Raw genomic sequence first — 17,848 nt, forward strand, 5'->3', positions numbered from 1 at the left:
AAATCTGTCTATAAAATGTATGTTTTTATGTATGATGTTGATGACTTTTAACATGATGGACAAGTGCAGTTTTCTGGCTGGCTTCTTTAAAAATCATATATATTTAAATTGCATGTCTTGGAATAGACTTTACATTTGGTCTTAACCTTAATCTCTAACGTGTTCCAGTTAAAAACTGTTCACACTGCAGTAATAAACGGCGTCCTCAAGTTTAATGTTAAAGAAGCAAAGAACAAAAAGCAAAGATAGAGTCTTCTGAACATGCCAGATGACTTTTACTAGACTTTCCAAACATATTAGGACTAGGAGTTGAACTTTAAAACTGTTTTGGTAGTGACCAAACTGTGTCTGAATTATTAATCTCAATTACATATTCTTTAAATCCTGTATTAACTGAATTATATTATAATAATACCACTTTTAGGTGGCATTTATTTTGACAAAGATTTGTCACAAACTTGTACAGCTACTGGACACATTTCAAACAGATTGGCTTCATGTAGCAAAATTATTTCTTACAATGCAACACCATATATCTGATATTTATAAACTCACACATGAATCAACAACATGTCAAACAATAGCAATTTTCTTTTCTAATTAATTATCATCTCTTTGGCAAATGATGACTTCTTTCAGGTTGCAGGACATGAAATCAAAACAAATCATGCATTTCAGTTTACACCAGTGTCATTTTATTATGAATGACATCTTTAATATATCATCATCTGATTACTTCATTTAAACAATTAACACACTTTTTGGTTTACAATCTTCTCCATAAATGCATTTGTATCTTCAATGTTAAAGTAAATACTTATATCAAAAGAATTTGCTCTATTCAAGTTATAAGGAAGCACCGTAAGAATTCTACTTACTATATTTAATATTCAAGGAATCAGGTTAACACGCTCGTTTCAGTAGATCTGAAGATTAGTAGATTTGTTTTAATGTTTTAAATTAAGCTGAAAGTCTGATCATGTCTTACACATTATAACTTTAAGACACAAAGGTATGATTTGAAAGGAAAGATCAGGGGGCCAAAGCATTTCACCACACTTGAAACTCATTGTGGGGTGAAGAATTCTCCATCCCATGTAAAGTTGTGCAGTCTCAGCAGACGTTCAAGCTCTTTCTTGACACTCTCTTCAGCCTTCTTCCTGTTCTCCTCTGTGCTATTCACCAATGTTAGTCTTGCTTGTTCTCTAACTTCTTCGACATTTTTAAACAAGTTGCTCAGACTTTCAACTTCAGCACAGTTACCGTAGGCCCACGTTCCGTTTGTTGGACTCAAACCAAACAAATTCCCACATGAACTGCAAGCAGGCCGTTTTTTTCCTATAAGGATGTTAAACGCCTTGCACCTGACATTCTCTGGCAGTTTGATGGTCCCATCAAAATATTGTTTCTTGGCATTATTTGGGTAGTAGGTCATCACTGCACCAGCCACATACTTGTCCCAGAAGCTAAGACAGGACGCAGCAACCATGATTCTACCAGGCTCACACCCAGCAGTGGACATGGAGACACCATAGTACCTGTGTGAATTTAAATCTGAATTTTGAAACTGAGAGACACAGATAGTGGAGGAGATAAGAGGCCTTGTTTTACCCCTCCTCAGTTGTTCGGTGATCTCTCGCACCGTCTCCTTTATTTTCTCTTCTTTCTCTTGTCCAGTCAGGAGGACAATCTGCAAGCAATCACACATATTATCAAGCTGCTGCTGTCCCCATAAATGCATCAAATCATTTCAAATCATACTGTAATATTTGAGAATGTTAAGGAGAAGTAGCAGTCCTGTACAACTTTACTAAGAACAATTGTATCATCTTTTGAGAAGCTTTCATCTTACCATGTCTAGCACACATGAGAATGGACTCCGCTTGGGCAGTTGAGAGGAATAGTGGTCAAAAGGCCGAGGGTAGGTGCTCTTTAAGCCTTCAAGCATTTTGGCATTAGTCACAATACTTTCTGGGGGATGCTGTGGATCATTTATCTTTCCCAAAAAGAAGATGCTGTGAAGAATCTGTAAAGTCAAAACACATTCAAAGATATATCATTTTCTGTGTTGTGTAAAAAATACACTATGTCAGCCAGGGCCAAGCAGTATGTCCAAAAGAATAGCACTTCAAGTTTTCAAGTTCATAACAGTCTCAGACGAACCTCATCCATGAGCTTTGTAGCATGTTCTGTAGCCTCTTCCATGAGCCCTTCAGTCAGTTTCAACATTATGTTAATAATCAGGAAAGCATTCGACCTGAAATGGTCTTCTGTGTGTTCTGCAGCTCTAAAATAATAAAATGAAAAGTTTTTAGGAAATCTGAAAAGATCAGCACGCCAACACTGGACGTCTTCCCACCTTTCCTAAAGAAGTGACTGTTTCAAAGGTTGTTTTTAAATATATTAAACATGTTGAAAATTAAAACATATAAAGACAAATTTTAAACAACAGTTGGCTGTGTGTGTATCCAGACTGAGGATGTAAAGTACCTAAGCAGTGTCTACTTTGTGACATATGCATCAACACTAACTTATAGTTGAGTAAATCTGACTCACCTTTCTATCTGGTCTTCTGTCGCAGCCTGATGCAACCAGAAATAATACAAAACAAATTACAACAATTCCACATTTCACTGACAACAGAAATTAAATAAGGTGTGTATAATGTAATTATAATGATATAAAATATTTGCAAAGCAGAGAACTTTAAGACACCTACTCACCATGGTGCAGCTCTGAGTGATAAAAAGGAGAAGAAGGTAAGCCCCGCCCCCCAATGATATGCACCACTCCTTAGATGTTTTCATGTTATGAACTTACGATGGCAGTTACAATAAGAATATGAATACTACATAACATACACACATTACATCTATTTTTTTTCAATACTAGTTAGAGCAGGACGTCTTTAGGAAGTCTGTATATCTTAGTGTGTGTGTCTCTCAATTGTTGGGTCTTTGCAAATTATAGAGTGTTGTCTAGACCTACTCTATCTGTAAAGTGTCCTGAGATAACTTCGGTTAACAATTGACACTATAAATAAAATTGAACTAAATATATAAGTGTATGTAAATTGCCAGTGGAAACTCATTAAGGGCACGAACACATTACGAACTGATATATTGTTTGAGATAATACATTACACACTAATATGAATGCAAAAATAATAAAACTTCATAACCCAGAGAATTAGTTACCTAACCTAAAAAACAGCAAAAAACTTTGCTTAACTGAAACTGAAGGGGAAATTTCACAACTATGGGACTAAGAAAGAGACTTTGACCACCAAACCACAGTGTCATCTAAGCGAAAACACACTCACACACAAGCAGGCATAAGTCATGTAGAGTATACCGTCAGTATGGTGTCTGATGTTAAAGATTTCCATGAAGTCTTTTGTGCGGTTTTCAAGGATGATCGATAAACAGACTCTCGGCCCTCAAACTTGGGGCAAGCTGTCACCAAGAAAAGCAGATTTGTATTGATAAAAGTAACCTATAGGATACACAATAATACATAAAAAATGCATATGAGCCTAGAGGATATATAGGCTATTGCACCAATGTCGTCTTAATCTAGAAGTGTATCTATAACAGCTTTTCAGAGGGCTGACTAGAGCTTCAATTATGTGGTTCTCTGACTTGTCCAAGCGACACATAAAACTAAACATCAGTTGTCTTATATAGTCTATATATAGTGCTGGGCTGCAGCAGATGCTGAAGGTGTGCTCTCAGTATGGCCTTGATTATGACATAAAGTATAATGCTAAGAAAAGTCATATAATGATAGTTAGAAGTGACGAGGACAGGAAATCAACTTTTCCGACTTTTTATTTGTCAGATAGTCCTCTAGCTGTGTGTGAGGAAATTAAATATTTAGGACATGTCATATCTGATGACTGGACGGATGATAAAGACCTCTACCGACAGCGCTGTCAAATTTACTCTCAAGCTAACATGCTTATAAGGAGGTTCTCTATGTGCTCTGACTCTGTGAAGTGCTCTCTGTTTAAAACCTACATCACACCGTTACTGCTCAATTGTGGTCTAACTATAAGAAAAAGAGTATGCAGAGGCTCAAGGTAGCATACATAAGATGATTAACAATAGTGTTGCCCACAAGACAGCCAGTTTGTAACCTACTTAGCTGATTTGATAATTCATCCATATAAACATTAAATAAAATAGGAGACAAAATCCCTCCTTGCCGTACTCCGTTACTAACACAGAATGGAGCAGATACAACATTATCCCATTTAACCTGAAACGTTTGGTGGGCATACCAAAACTCTAAAATTCTCACTAAAAATTTAGGGGCACCTCTATCTAACAATTTTACAAACAATCGTTCATGATTAATTCTATCAAATGCCTTTGACGCATCAATAAAGCATAGGAATACAGATGAATTTAGGCTTGTGTACCTGAACACAATCTCTTTAAGAGCAGAGATACACAGGTCAGTTCCATGTTTTCTTCTGAACCCAAACTGATTGTCAGTAGTAAGGACATACATTTCTAGCTTTGTTAATAGTATTCTCTCCAGTACTTTAGACAAGATACTGGCTAATGCAATTGGTCGATAATTGTCAATACTGTTAAGCTTACCAGCCTTGTCTTTAAGCACAGGTACTAATATTACAGACATAATATCATTTGGCAGAACACCATGAACCAGACAACCATTAAAGCATAAGGAGAGCAGAGGGCAGAGCTTATCGCTGGCATATTTTAGATGTTCTACAGTAATGCAGTCCATACCACAGGCTTTGTTGTTCTCCAACATATGAATGGCATCATAAATATCCACTGCTCCAACTATCATGTCTGCTGAGAAATCAATATGTTCATAATTGACTCTAATAATAATAGTAATAGTAATAATATTCAAAACATTTCTAAAACCACCGAAAGTCCTACAATGGAATAATATAGAATTATCATTACAGAATCTGGGTCTTTGAATGTTTCTGTTGGATCTTACTGTATTTTTACAAATGTTTATCATGTGAAGCACTTTTTGACTTTGTCTGTAAAAGGTGCTATATCAAATAAACTTATTTTATTAAGGACATGATTAAGGAAATGTATGCTTTTTAAAATACAAAGCTTATTCTTGTTTTTATACAATGGAACTCAATCTTCCAATCCTCTTTGCCTACTCCACTTTGAAATGCTTTTCCTCCTGCATACTTTCAGCTAGGGACTTAATTTAAGCTTTTAATGGCTACAAGCCACAGCCACAAAGAGCACCAGGGTGTTCCCCATCCCAAAAAACCCCAGAGTGTATCCAAAATTCTACACTGCCAACTTCTAATTATGAGAAATATAGCAATATATTTAAAAACTACAACTCCCACTATAGACGGGCCCCAGAACCTGTTACAAAGCTTGTGCACTTGTAGTTCTTCCGGGGTGGGTGGGGGGACATGTTCGACTCCTGTGTTTCTGCTCTCTGCCGTGGCAGCTGGCTTCATTCCATTTCAGATTGCCGCCAGCCGGCCGAACACACAATACATGAGACAAATGCATGAAACTGTATTTTATTATTATTATCTTCATTATTTACATCCTCAAATACAACGTAAAAAAACCCCATCAATATTATAGCGTTAAAAAACCCACTAAAAGACTAAAACTGTATAAACTGGCCTTTAACGCTATTTGGTGACATTTTTAACAATGATATACATATGTTGAGTGCTTTAGGTACCCATTAATCAACAGTGGTGGTTAACCTGCAACATGGACTTTAAGGGTTGACTTGGGTTCTCAGTCCCAGTTTGGGATGCCTCTGTGGACTTTTCATTTTCTTCTTGGAGGAGCTCTGGCTTCCCTGTGAAAGGATAATTACTGATTGATTAATACAAGAGACATTTGAAAAAAACTTTATCCTGCAGCAAAGAGAAAGAGACTCACCTAGGATTCGTTGGATCGATTTGAGATTCTTAAGGAATTCAGTTTTTTTAGACATCACCAGTTCATGGTGATCTTGGTCCAGCCTCTTGTTCACTTTGTCCCAGTCCTCCTCGGTCTACACAAAACAGACAATATAACCAATAGTTATCAGGGCTCACAGGTTCACCAGAGTCACAAAGCCTGACTTGTTCAGAAACTAGTTCTCACCATATCTTTGAAGGCCTCCCCATTGTAATAGCTCTTGGACCCTGGATACTTTATTCCCTCGTCACTTAGCTGCTTCAGGCTTGAAGCCACCAGATGCAGCTTCTCTCCATCATAGGCATACACCTGTCTGTCCTCACAGCAGGTCATCAGAACGAGCTGGTCACACAGGCACGAGATCCCCTCTACTACACCTACAACCTGCATACTTACTTTATTGGGAAGGTAAAACTTTCCCCAACCATCCACCTCATAATCTTCCCCACTATAAATAGTATCCACCAGGTCTCCTATCTTCACTGTGGCTCCAGCTGGATTCTTCAAGTTTAAAGTCTTGTGTCTGTTCATGGACACAAAGTCTAACACCCCTTTCAGGTATTCTGAACCTGCAACACATCAGACAGCCAGACAAGAAGAGTTTGATGTAATATAGAAAACACTTATCATAGCATGGTTTTATGATGTGTGATGCAAATATGTGTAGCTACCTGTTTTCCCTTCACATTGTTTGAAACTAATAAGACCAGACAGCTGATTTGCCGACCTAAAAGAAAGAGAGAAAAGATAACAATCTTTCAGCCTTCAAAGAGATATGTTAATGATTTAGCTCTGTGTCATGACAGTGTAGGTGCACACCACCCACACTGTCGGTAAACACAATATACGGAAACCAGTTAGTGTGGAAACCAGTAGGGACATAACACCGTCCCCACCGAAATCAATGCCTATCATACATTAGTTAAACATCACTTAGATTTCTCCCCTTATTATTATAAAATGTTACCAGAAAAGAGACACAAAAACAGTGTAACCATAATCACCAGTAATGTTCGAATTCAAGATGTATAAGCTCAGATCAATGAGGCATACAGGCCAAAAATAACAAATAGACATTAACATTTTTGTTATTATTCATAAGAATTTAAGTTAATAAAAACATCTAAAAAAAAGAATAAATGTATTATTTAAATTTTTATGATGAGTATTAATGGAACGATCATTTTTGACCGGAAACATGACATTGAACACAACAGGATTAAACGATGAGATGGGTCTTTCCCTCGCCTACAAAAACAGATCGTGCCTTTTGTCTGACAACTGTCAATGCGTGAACATGTTTACATTTAGGCTGTTTCAAAAGATTTTTTCAGTCAGTTAAGACAAATAATTGGGTGACAAATAGCATGCATATAGACTATTAATTTTACAGGCTAACAAATACAGTGTGGGCAAACTCTTAATTTGAAAAACAATGAATGCATATCCTGCCAATCAGATTTAGCACCACCCACAGGGGAACATCGGAATATCAAGTGGTTTTTCTGATTTCTGTGCAAGAACAGGAAAAAACGAAGGAGTTGTTTTCTTGTTTTTTCGTTTTCATATGTGAAAGCAAAAAAAAAATAATGAACAAACGATACCGGTCCGTTTATCATCCGATCATTTGTTTTTGTTTTCACATATAAAAACGAAAAAACGAAATTATGACTTGATTTTTGGTTTTCCTGTTCTTGCACAGAAATCAGAAAAACCACTTGATATTCCGATGTTCCCCTGTGGGTGATGCTAAATCTGATTGGCAGGATATGCATTCATTGTTTTTCAAATTAAGAGTTTACCCACACTGTATTTGTTAGCCTGTAAAATTAATAGTCTGTATGTAAAATTAATAGTCTATATGCATGCTTTTTGTCACCCAATTATTTGGCTTAACTCACTGAAAAAGTCTATTGAAATAGCCTAAATGTAAACATGTTCACGCATTGACAGACAAACGGCACGATCTGTTTTTGTAGGAGAGGGGAAGACCCATCTCATCGTTTAATCCTGTTGTGTTCAATGTCATGTTAAACCATTTTTGTTCTCATTCATTCATTCATGGATGGATGGATGGATGGATGGACGGACGGACGGACGGACGGACGGACGGACGGACGGACGGACGGACAGACAGACAGACAGACAGACAGACAGACAGACAGACAGACAGACAGACAGACAGACAGACAGACAGACAGACAGACAGACAGACAGACAGACAGACAGACAGACAGATAGATAGATAGATAGATAGATAGATAGATAGATAGATAGATAGATAGATTTTTGTTCTATAGAAGAACAGGGGAGGTTTTGTAGTCCAGGTCCTACCAATGTTTGGTATCTACAGGTCAGACACCATCACCAACAACCACCAAGCAAGAACCCATGAAACTTTAAATTAGGAGTAGGAGGTGATGCTGGATAGGCCCCACACTCAGAATACTGATCACTTTGTTAGGACACTTGAGGGTCTGATAATAGAGAGTGTTGCATGTTGCTCAGATTTTAAAGACACAAATTGTGATTTGTCAACATGGACTGAATAAATAATATTCCCATTCACCTCAGTTTTATTGGGTAGGAGGATTTCAGGACCAACTCCCTTCTAGGTCTCTGTTACCAAGAAAACAACATTTTGTTAAAAGTAGTGGTGGAAAATATTCAAAACCTTCCTAGAAGTATCAAAGTACTGCAATGGAATAATAATATAATATAATTACAGAATTTGAGCCCCTACAGGCTACATACTGCATTAATTTAAAAACAACTAACCTAAATCTGGCAAATACATTTTAAAATATAATAGACAATAAAGTAGAAAATGAACTATTCATTATAACGTATTTGAATGATGTGTAAATGAATGCATTTAAAAAATATATATATTTAGCTCACAACACTAAAAAGGAAATAAAATTCAGGTGTTACTTACTTTTCTGTATCTTTCATCTGCTGCCATTTTTGATGAGGCTGTCGGCAAATCTTTAAATGTTCGCCTGAGAACAAAACAGACGTTTTTAAATTCAAAAGTGACACTATCACAGGCAAGATATAAAAAGACGATAAAATCTTTAAAAATTTCTGAATTGAAAAATTGATAAATAAATAAGTATAATACGGATACAAAAGAAAGAACAATTATGTAAAGAAAGTACAGGTAGAAGTTCGCAGGTTTTAAACCAGATTTCTAAATTGTCCAAAAGGCACAATGAGGTGATTTTAATAACGGGCTGTAATTTGTTCCATGAGTCGGTTTTTCCAAGTTCAGACTGAGCTTGTGGATCCTGAAAACATCGTCAGCAGAACGAGTCTGATAAGATAAAGATAAAGAGATACCAGGGCTTTTCACACACAGAAACACACATATACATTCACACGCAATATTTATACTTTCACACATGGTCAAATTATTTAATCATCTATAGGGACAAAACTAATACATCCATCCATCTTCGTCCGCTTATCCGGTAACGGGTCGCGGGGGTAGCAGCTCCAGCAGGGGACCCCAAACTTCCCTTTCCCGAGCCACATTAACCAGCTCCGACTGGGGGATCCCGAGGCGTTCCCAGGCCAGGTTGGAGATATAATCCCTCCACCTAGTCCAGGGTCTTCCCCGAGGCCTCCTCCCAGCTGGACGTGCCTGGAACACCTCCGTAGGGAGGCGCCCAGGGGGCATCCTTACCAGATACCCGAACCACCTCAACTGGCTCCTTTCGACGCGAAGGAGCAGCGGCTCTACTCCGAGCTCCTCACGGATGACTGAGCTTCTCACCCTATCTCTAAGGGAGACGCCAGCCACCCTCCTGAGGAAACCCATTTCGGCCGCTTGTACCCTGGATCTCGTTCTTTCGGTCATGACCCAGCCTTCATGACCATAGGTGAGGGTAGGAACGAAAACTGACCGGTAGATCGAGAGCTTTGCCTTCTGGCTCAGCTCTCTTTTCGTCACAACGGTGCGATAAATTGAATGTAATACCGCACCCGCTGCGCCGATTCTCCGACCAATCTCCCGCTCCATTGTTCCCTCACTCGCGAACGAGACCCCAAGGTCCTTGAACTCCTTCACTTGGGGTAAGGACTCATTCCCTACCTGGAGAAGGCACTCCATCGGTTTCCTGCTGAGAACCATGGCCTCCGATTTAGAGGTGCTGATCCTCATCCCAGCCGCTTCACACTCGGCTGCGAACCGATCCAGTGAGTGCTGAAGGTCACAGGCCGATGATGCCATCAGGACCACATCATCCGCAAAAAGCAGCGATGAGATCCCCAGCTCACCGAACTGCAACCCCTCTCCACCCCGACTACGCCTCGATATCCTGTCCATAAATACTACAAACAGGATTGGTGACAAAGCGCAGCCCTGGCGGAGGCCAACCCTCACCTGAAACGAGTCCGACTTATTGCCGAGAACCCGGACACAGCTCTCGCTTTGGTCGTACAGAGATTGGATGGCCCTGAGAAGGGACCCCCTCACCCCATACTCCCGCAGCACCTCCCACAGTATCTCCCGGGGGACCCGGTCATACGCCTTCTCCAGATCCACAAAACACATGTAGACCGGTTGGGCATACTCCCAGGCTCCCTCCAGGATCCTTGCGAGAGTAAAGATCTGGTCCGTTGTTCCACGACCAGGACGGAATCCGCATTGTTCCTCTTCAACCTGAGGTTCGACTATCGACCGAACCCTCCTTTCCAGCACCTTGGAGTAGACTTTACCGGGGAGGCTGAGAAGTGTGATACCCCTGTAATTGGCACACACCCTCTGGTCCCCCTTTTTGAAAAGGGGAACCACCACCCCGGTCTGCCACTCCTTAGGCACCGTCCCCGACTTCCACGCAATGTTGAAGAGGCGTGTCAACCAAGACAACCCCTCCACACCCAGAGCTTTAAGCATTTCTGGACGGATCTCATCAATCCCTGGGGCTTTGCCACTGTGGAGTTGTTTAACTACCTCAGCAACTTCCACCAGGGAAATTGACGACAATCCCCCATCATCCTCCAGCTCTGCCTCTATCATAGAGGGCGTATTAGTCGGATTTAGGAGTTCCTCAAAGTGCTCCTTCCACCGCCCTATTACCTCCTCAGTTGAGGTCAACAGCGTCCCATCCTTACTGTACACAGCTTGGATGTTTCCCCGCTTCCCCCTCCTGAGGTGGCGAACGGTTTTCCAGAAGCACCTTGGTGCCGACCGAAAGTCCTTCTCCATGTCTTCTCCGAACTTCTCCCACACCCGCTGCTTTGCCTCTTTCACGGCAGAGGCTGCAGTCCTTCGGGCCCTTCGGTACCTTGCAACTGCCTCCGGAGTCCTCTGGGATAACATATCCCAGAAAGACTCCTTCTTCAGTCGGACGGCTTCCCTGACCACCGGTGTCCACCACGGTGTTCGTGGGTTGCCGCCCCTTGAAGCACCTAAGACCCTAAGACCACAGCTCCCCGCCGCAGCTTCAGCAATGGAAACTTTGAACATTGTCCACTCGGGTTCAATGCCCCCAGCCTAATACAGGCTTATTTAAATAAGCTACTAAGGGGTGAACCCGTGAATTTGTTGTTACTCCCCTGAATTTCTTTTTTTTTTTTGAGTTCATAAACTCAAAGGTATGAGGTTCTCAGAGCTTAAATATATGGAGTAACTGATACTTGTACTGTTTTGAATATCAGTTAAATTAGTACTGATTAAGTCAAATATTTTCAGTAAATCAACTCAAGCAACATGTTTTCGGACGTATTGTCTGGACAAAACATGTCCTGTGCGCTGTGTAACTTTAGATTTGGTGATCTGTTTAGTCAGTTCTGTAAAGATATGCTCACTGTAAGGTTCTGCTATGAATCGGAGATGAGAGTAAAGTTCTCACAATAACTGGCTTACATGTTTGCTTTGAAATGTGCTGGGGACAGAGACTGCTGACACAAATTGTGATTTGTCAACACAGACTGAATAAATAAAATTCCCATTCACCTCAGTTTTATTTAGTAGGAGGATTTCAGAGGTTTCAGGACAAACTACATGCTGGCTCTCTGTCACCAAGAAAACAAAATTTGTTTTGTTAAAAGTAGTGGTGGAGAAATATTCATTCCATGCAACGATCTTGCAACCTTCAAACGAAGGCTTCAAACTGCTGCTGAAGACGGTGGTTAGCTTGCACCTTTTCAGTTGTGCCTGCAATTGCATTTAGCAGTCGGAAAAAACTGTAAAGTAGGTCGGTGTGGTTTGTTAATTTGTTTTTGGTTTCATATATGACCACAAAAAACACAAAAACAACGTCTTCGTTTCTTTAGAAAAAAAAAATAAAAAATTATGACTTGATTTTTGGTCTTCTCGTTCTTGCACGGAAATTTTGAAAAACCCTACTTGAGATTTGGATTTTCCCCTATGGGTGATGCTAAATCTGATTGGCAGGATATGCATTCATTGTTTTTAAGCACAACCTGCATAACATTGCAGATTTACAGCACTTTGTCAACGCACTTTGTAACACACTGCTGTCAAAACTGTTAAGCACACATTTAACACAAAAGGGATTTCAGTATGGTGCCTATCAAACACTGCTGATTGCAATTTCAGCTGAAAGACTAAGCAGGTGTCTTGTTTTAGACTAGTTAGTGAACATATGAACATATACGGTATTTATATAGAGAAAGCGCAGAAAGCCTTTTTTTGTATACAAACACCAAATAAAAATGAAAGAATTCTACACTGTACCGTTTGAGAGAAACAGGTAAAATAGCAAAGATACCAATATGTCCAGGTAAGATGTCTGAGATTATGTACACAGCTATAAAAAAATGTGAAAACCACTATATCTTTACTATAGTAAAACTGCGTTCTGTTTTTCAGAAAGTAATGGAGGTGAAAGCAATGGAAACACCACATTCATTAGTATTTAGATGATGCAGACCTCCAATGTGATGAAGAAAACTTGCTGCATGATGCTGGAGAGAGGCAAGATTAGTCACACTATTCTTTCTTACCGTTACGTACCTGTAGTTCTTTCCAGTAATTCCATAAATTACTAGGGACAAAATACTATATTGAAGCAAACTGCTGCTTTTCATTCCTTCTTGTTTACCTTACGTAAAAATTGGTATATTACATAAAATCTATATCTTTTATTAGACATTAAACTGTTAAACAGTTATACCCTAGTTATAGGACAAACACCTAACTGATGCTGTAATTAGTACATTAATAAGATTTAATAAGCCTCACTTTGTATCAAATTAGACCAAAACAAGAAATAATGTGGTCTTTATTAGACAGAAAACAAACACAATTAAAGCTGCAAGCAGCGATGGACGGGCCCTCGCTCCTCTGCGCGTGTCGGGGTTACCGGCGGTTGCCGCTCCTTGCGACCGTGCATTTACGCGGCACTCAGACACCGCAAATCGTCACCAATGAAAAGGGAACTCCATGCTGAGTTCAATGATACCTCACACAAGGGTATACCTTAAACGGTGTAAATGCTATGAAAGGGGGCGTGGCTTGAACATAGGGGGCGGGCCAAACCATCACCAATGAAGAAGGAACTCTCTGCTGAGTTCATTGATACCTCACACAATGGTCAACCTTAAACAGTACAAATGTTATGAAAGGGGGCGTGGCCTGAGTAAGTAGGCGTGGTTATATTATAGGGGCCGGCTCATTATCACATGTAGACCACACATTTTAAGTTTCATGTAAATCGGATGATGTTTGTCATATAAGGCGCATTTCCTGTTGCCAGCGGGGGGCGCTATGACCAAAAGTCAAATATGGCCTGTAGGTGTCCTCAGGCCTGGACCCTTGTCAATCGTGAGAATTTTCGTGCAGATACGACAACGTACACTCAAGTTACAACAATTTATTTGTTCATCGCTCAACACTCAAAATGGCCGCCACGCCACGCCCACACCGTCAGACGAAAAGTTTTTCTTTTAATAAATTTTCATCTTTAAGGTGTTGGGATGATACAGACCAAGTTTGAAGTACATCGGATGAAATCTCTAGGAGGAGTTCGTTAAAGTATAGCACCTTGTCTTTTGGGCCTACTTCCTGTTGCCACTTGGGGGCGCTATGACTTTAAGTAAATATCGGCCTTTATTTGTCCTCAGGGTTGGACTCTTATGAATTGTGAAAAGTTTTGAGCCAATTGGACAATGTACACTCGAGTTACACCCACTTCCTGTTTCGGCGGCGAAACGCACAAAATGGCCGCCCCGCCACGGCCACGCCCTATGACAAAAAGTTTTTCTTTTAACAACTTTTCATCTTTAATGTCTTAAGATGGCACAGACCGAATTTGAAGTTGATCGGATGAAATCTCTAGGAGGAGTTCGTTAAAGTACGACATGTGGAAATGGCCAAAATCGCCCTAATTTCAAACTTTGAAATCAAAATGGCGGACTTCCTGTTGGGCTTAGGGTATGGCTCCAATGACGTTTTTTGTACATCTTGACATGATACATATGTGTACCAAGTTTCGTGAGTTTACATTAAACGCACTGCAGGGGCTCAATTTTTTTAACTTTGTAGGGGGCGCTAGCGAGCCATTTTTGCGCGCCTATTCCCGAAACCCTTAAAATACGTACATTTTCACAGTTGATGCGACCGCCAAATTTGGTGAGTTTTTGAATATGTTAAGCCCCTCAAAAAGCCAATTCATTTGCCGGGAAAAGAATAATAATAATTCCTTCAGTTTCAATAGGGTCTTCGCCGCTGTCGGCGCTCGGGCCCTAATTAAATACTAATTAGAAACCATGCACATAAATTATGCTGTAACTAAAAACACGTATTTTGCCGTATTAAACTCAAAATATACTATATCTTAGCAATATATTATACCAAATGCCAAATCAAAGATGACTATGTATTGTGTGTCAGAGATATCTGAACTGAAATGAGCATGTTAACCACAATTTATGAATATTAAATATTGTAAGTAGAATTGTTACGGTGCTTTATTGTAACTTGACCAGAGAGATTTTCTTTTGATAAAAGTATTTACTGTAACATTAAAGATACAAATACATTTATGGAGAAGATTGTAAACTAAAGAGTGTGTCAGCTGTTTAGATGAAGCAAGCAGAAGATGATGTATTAAACATGTCATTCATAATAAAATGACTGAAATACATGATTTGTTTTGATTTCATGTCCTGCAACCTGAAAGAAGTCATCATTTGCCAAAGAGATGATAATTAAAAGCATCAGGACGGATCCTAACAGAAGAGAAAATGAATATAGTTTGACATGTTGATTCATGTGTGAGTTTATAAATATCAGATATATGCTGTTGCACTGTGAGAAGTCATTTTGATATATGAAGCCAATCTGTTTAAAATGTGTCCTGTAGCTGTACAAGTTTGTGACAAATCTTTGTCAAAAGAATGCCACCTAAAAGTGGTATTACAGTTTTTTCGATTGCACATTTGTCAACATGGACTGAATAAATAAAATTCTCATTCACCTCAGTTTTATTTGGTAGGAGGATGATTTCAGGACCAACTCCATTCTGTCTCTCTGTCACCAAGAAAACAACATTTATTTTGTTAAAAGTAGTGGTGGAAAATATTCAAAACCTTCCTGAAAGTATCAAAGTACTGCAATGGAATAATAATATAATTACAGAATTTGAGCCTTTTTGAAACAACAGGCTACATACTGCATTAATAAAAACAACAAACCTAAATCTGACAAACACATTTTAAAATATTAACATGATCAATAAAGTAGACAATGAACTATTCATTATAAAGTATTTGAATGCGGTATAAATTAATCCACTAAAAAGGAAATAAAATTCAGGTGTTACTTACTTTTCTGTGTCTTGTACCTGCTGCCATTTTTGATGAGGCTGTCGGCAAATCTTTAAATGTTCGCCTGAGAACAAAACAGACGTTTTTAAATTCAAAAGTGACACTATCACAGGCAAGATATAACCAGGGCTTTTCACACACAGAACACACACATACATTCTCACACAATATTTATACTTTCACACACAAAACTAATGAATGCATGAATTTGTTGTTTCTCACCTGAAAAGGTAATCGTTTTGAGTTCATAAACTCAAAGGTATGAGGTTCTCAGAGCTTAAATATATGGAGTAACTGATACTTGTACTTCTTGAATATCAGTTAAATTAGTACTGATTAAGCCAAGTCAAATATTTTCAGTAAATGCAGCTCAAGCAACATGTTTTCGGACGTGTTTTCTGGACAAAACTTGTCCTGTGCGCTGTTAACTTTAGATTTGGTGATCCATTTAGTCAGTTCTGTAAGGATATGCTCACTGTAAGGTTCCACTATGAATCAGAGAAAGAGTAAAGTTCTCACAATAACTGGCTTACATGGGCGTCAGTTTGGTTTGAAATGTGCTGGGGACAGACAAATTATGAGTCATTCATTAGTTAAACATCACTTAGATTTCTCCCCTTATTATTATTAAATGTTACTGGAATTTTAAATGTCACTAAGCTATGTAAGAGACACAAAAACAGTGTAACCTTAATCATCACCAGTAATGTTAAAACCAGTGTTTCACTTTCTACATGAACTAGTTCAAAGTGTGGATGTGACTGAGGACTGATTAGAGGGTAAATCAGCATCAACATATATGCAATGCTTACCTGATTTAACTTTATAATTAATTTAACTGATATTTACTGTCTGATACTCTGGTTATGTATTTTTTTTTGTTTATAATTTTTTACTGACTACTTGTTACATGATTTGTTTGACTATTGACTGATATGTATTATTTTTTTTCTTGTTTTTTTTTACTTTCTTACTTATTTTATTCTTTATGAAAACATGATCTGTAACAAAATGATTTGTGTTCTACAAGTTCAATTTACTTTTTTGACAAATTGTAACAAATGTATTCTGCAATTAAAAAAAAAAAAAAATCTTCTATCAGCTTTGTTTGGCGCAGCTCCGCGCTGCCTTCGAGGAAACGGGACATCAGAGCATCATCTTAAATGAGCTCCGTACTTCAGCGTGAAGCTGCGTTCAGATAAAAAAAAAATAAAATAAAAAAAAATAAAAAAGCAATCGCCGCAGGGTGGTGAGACGTGCTGTTGTGTTCTTTAACCCCCCAAATGTAGCACAAATGGACTTTATATTTCACAGTAAGAGTTTTTCGTCAGATCGTTTATAGAACACAACGTTTCCTACTGCACCTGAAGGCAGCTTCATTTCACGGAGAAAGAGAGAAAGAAAAGAGACTAGAGAGAGATATCGACTGTGTTTTGTTGATTGGCAAACAGTCACCTGTTCCACAAACTCCAGGGCAGTTCAGGGCTTGTTGGTGTTTTAAAACTGTCTTGTTGAAGCGATAGAGGCAGTGATGTTACTGTTTAGCCTACTGTACATGACTCTCACACCTCCTCAGACCGCAGCGTGATGTGGGGTTGCGTTTCTCCAAACTATGCTATTTACTCGCAAGACAGGCGATAGCAATAGCAGTATAATATACTCTTCTAAGCATCAACAAAGGGCTCTCACTAACTTTCAAAGGTTGTAAACTTATTTCCATTAGGAAGTAAATAACTTCTGCTCTTACCCCGGCCCTTGATAAGTGCCAGCTTGTTTTCCGTTGGAACAATTTCATTATAGATTTAGATTTGAATGAAAAATAGATTTTAATTTTAAACACCTGTAAATATAATTTCTATTCACATGGGTTTTTTTTATACCTGGGAAACTAATAAATATGTTGTTTGTCATTCAATGATATGATTTTTTGATTATTTTTGATAACAATAGTAACAACAGTAAAAAGGCCTACATCTTATTCGATAGGGGGCGGTCAGGGACCTTGATAATGGATACGGGGGCGCTGGCACAAAACAGGCTGAGAACCACTGACCTAAACAGATCTACGTCAAACTGAAAAAGCCTTCATGAACTAGAAATATCATAACCAA

At 38.9% G+C, this 17,848-nt stretch overlaps 2 protein-coding genes across 2 annotated transcripts; both read right to left on the reverse strand.

Annotated features, from left to right (window-relative positions):
• Window positions 1-657: 657 nt before the first annotated feature.
• LOC116060784 lies at window positions 658-2,190 on the reverse strand. The gene is made up of 2 exons (XM_031314531.2): window positions 1,853-2,190; window positions 658-1,690 (listed from the first exon to the last, which is right to left on the reverse strand). The coding sequence occupies exons 1-2, from the start codon at window positions 1,946-1,948 to the stop codon at window positions 1,067-1,069; spliced, it is 720 nt and encodes a 239-aa protein (XP_031170391.1). The 5' UTR covers window positions 1,949-2,190; the 3' UTR covers window positions 658-1,066.
• A 1,845-nt stretch (window positions 2,191-4,035) lies between these two features.
• Window positions 4,036-15,803, reverse strand: LOC116060783. The gene is made up of 7 exons (XM_035993698.1): window positions 15,738-15,803; window positions 8,509-8,558; window positions 6,611-6,666; window positions 6,126-6,508; window positions 5,919-6,033; window positions 5,738-5,835; window positions 4,036-4,050 (listed from the first exon to the last, which is right to left on the reverse strand). The coding sequence occupies exons 1-7, from the start codon at window positions 15,762-15,764 to the stop codon at window positions 4,036-4,038; spliced, it is 744 nt and encodes a 247-aa protein (XP_035849591.1). The 5' UTR covers window positions 15,765-15,803.
• Window positions 15,804-17,848: the final 2,045 nt, after the last annotated feature.

This window comes from Sander lucioperca, chromosome 17 (genome assembly GCF_008315115.2).
Source record: "Sander lucioperca isolate FBNREF2018 chromosome 17, SLUC_FBN_1.2, whole genome shotgun sequence".
Classification (NCBI taxonomy): domain Eukaryota; kingdom Metazoa; phylum Chordata; class Actinopteri; order Perciformes; family Percidae; genus Sander; species Sander lucioperca.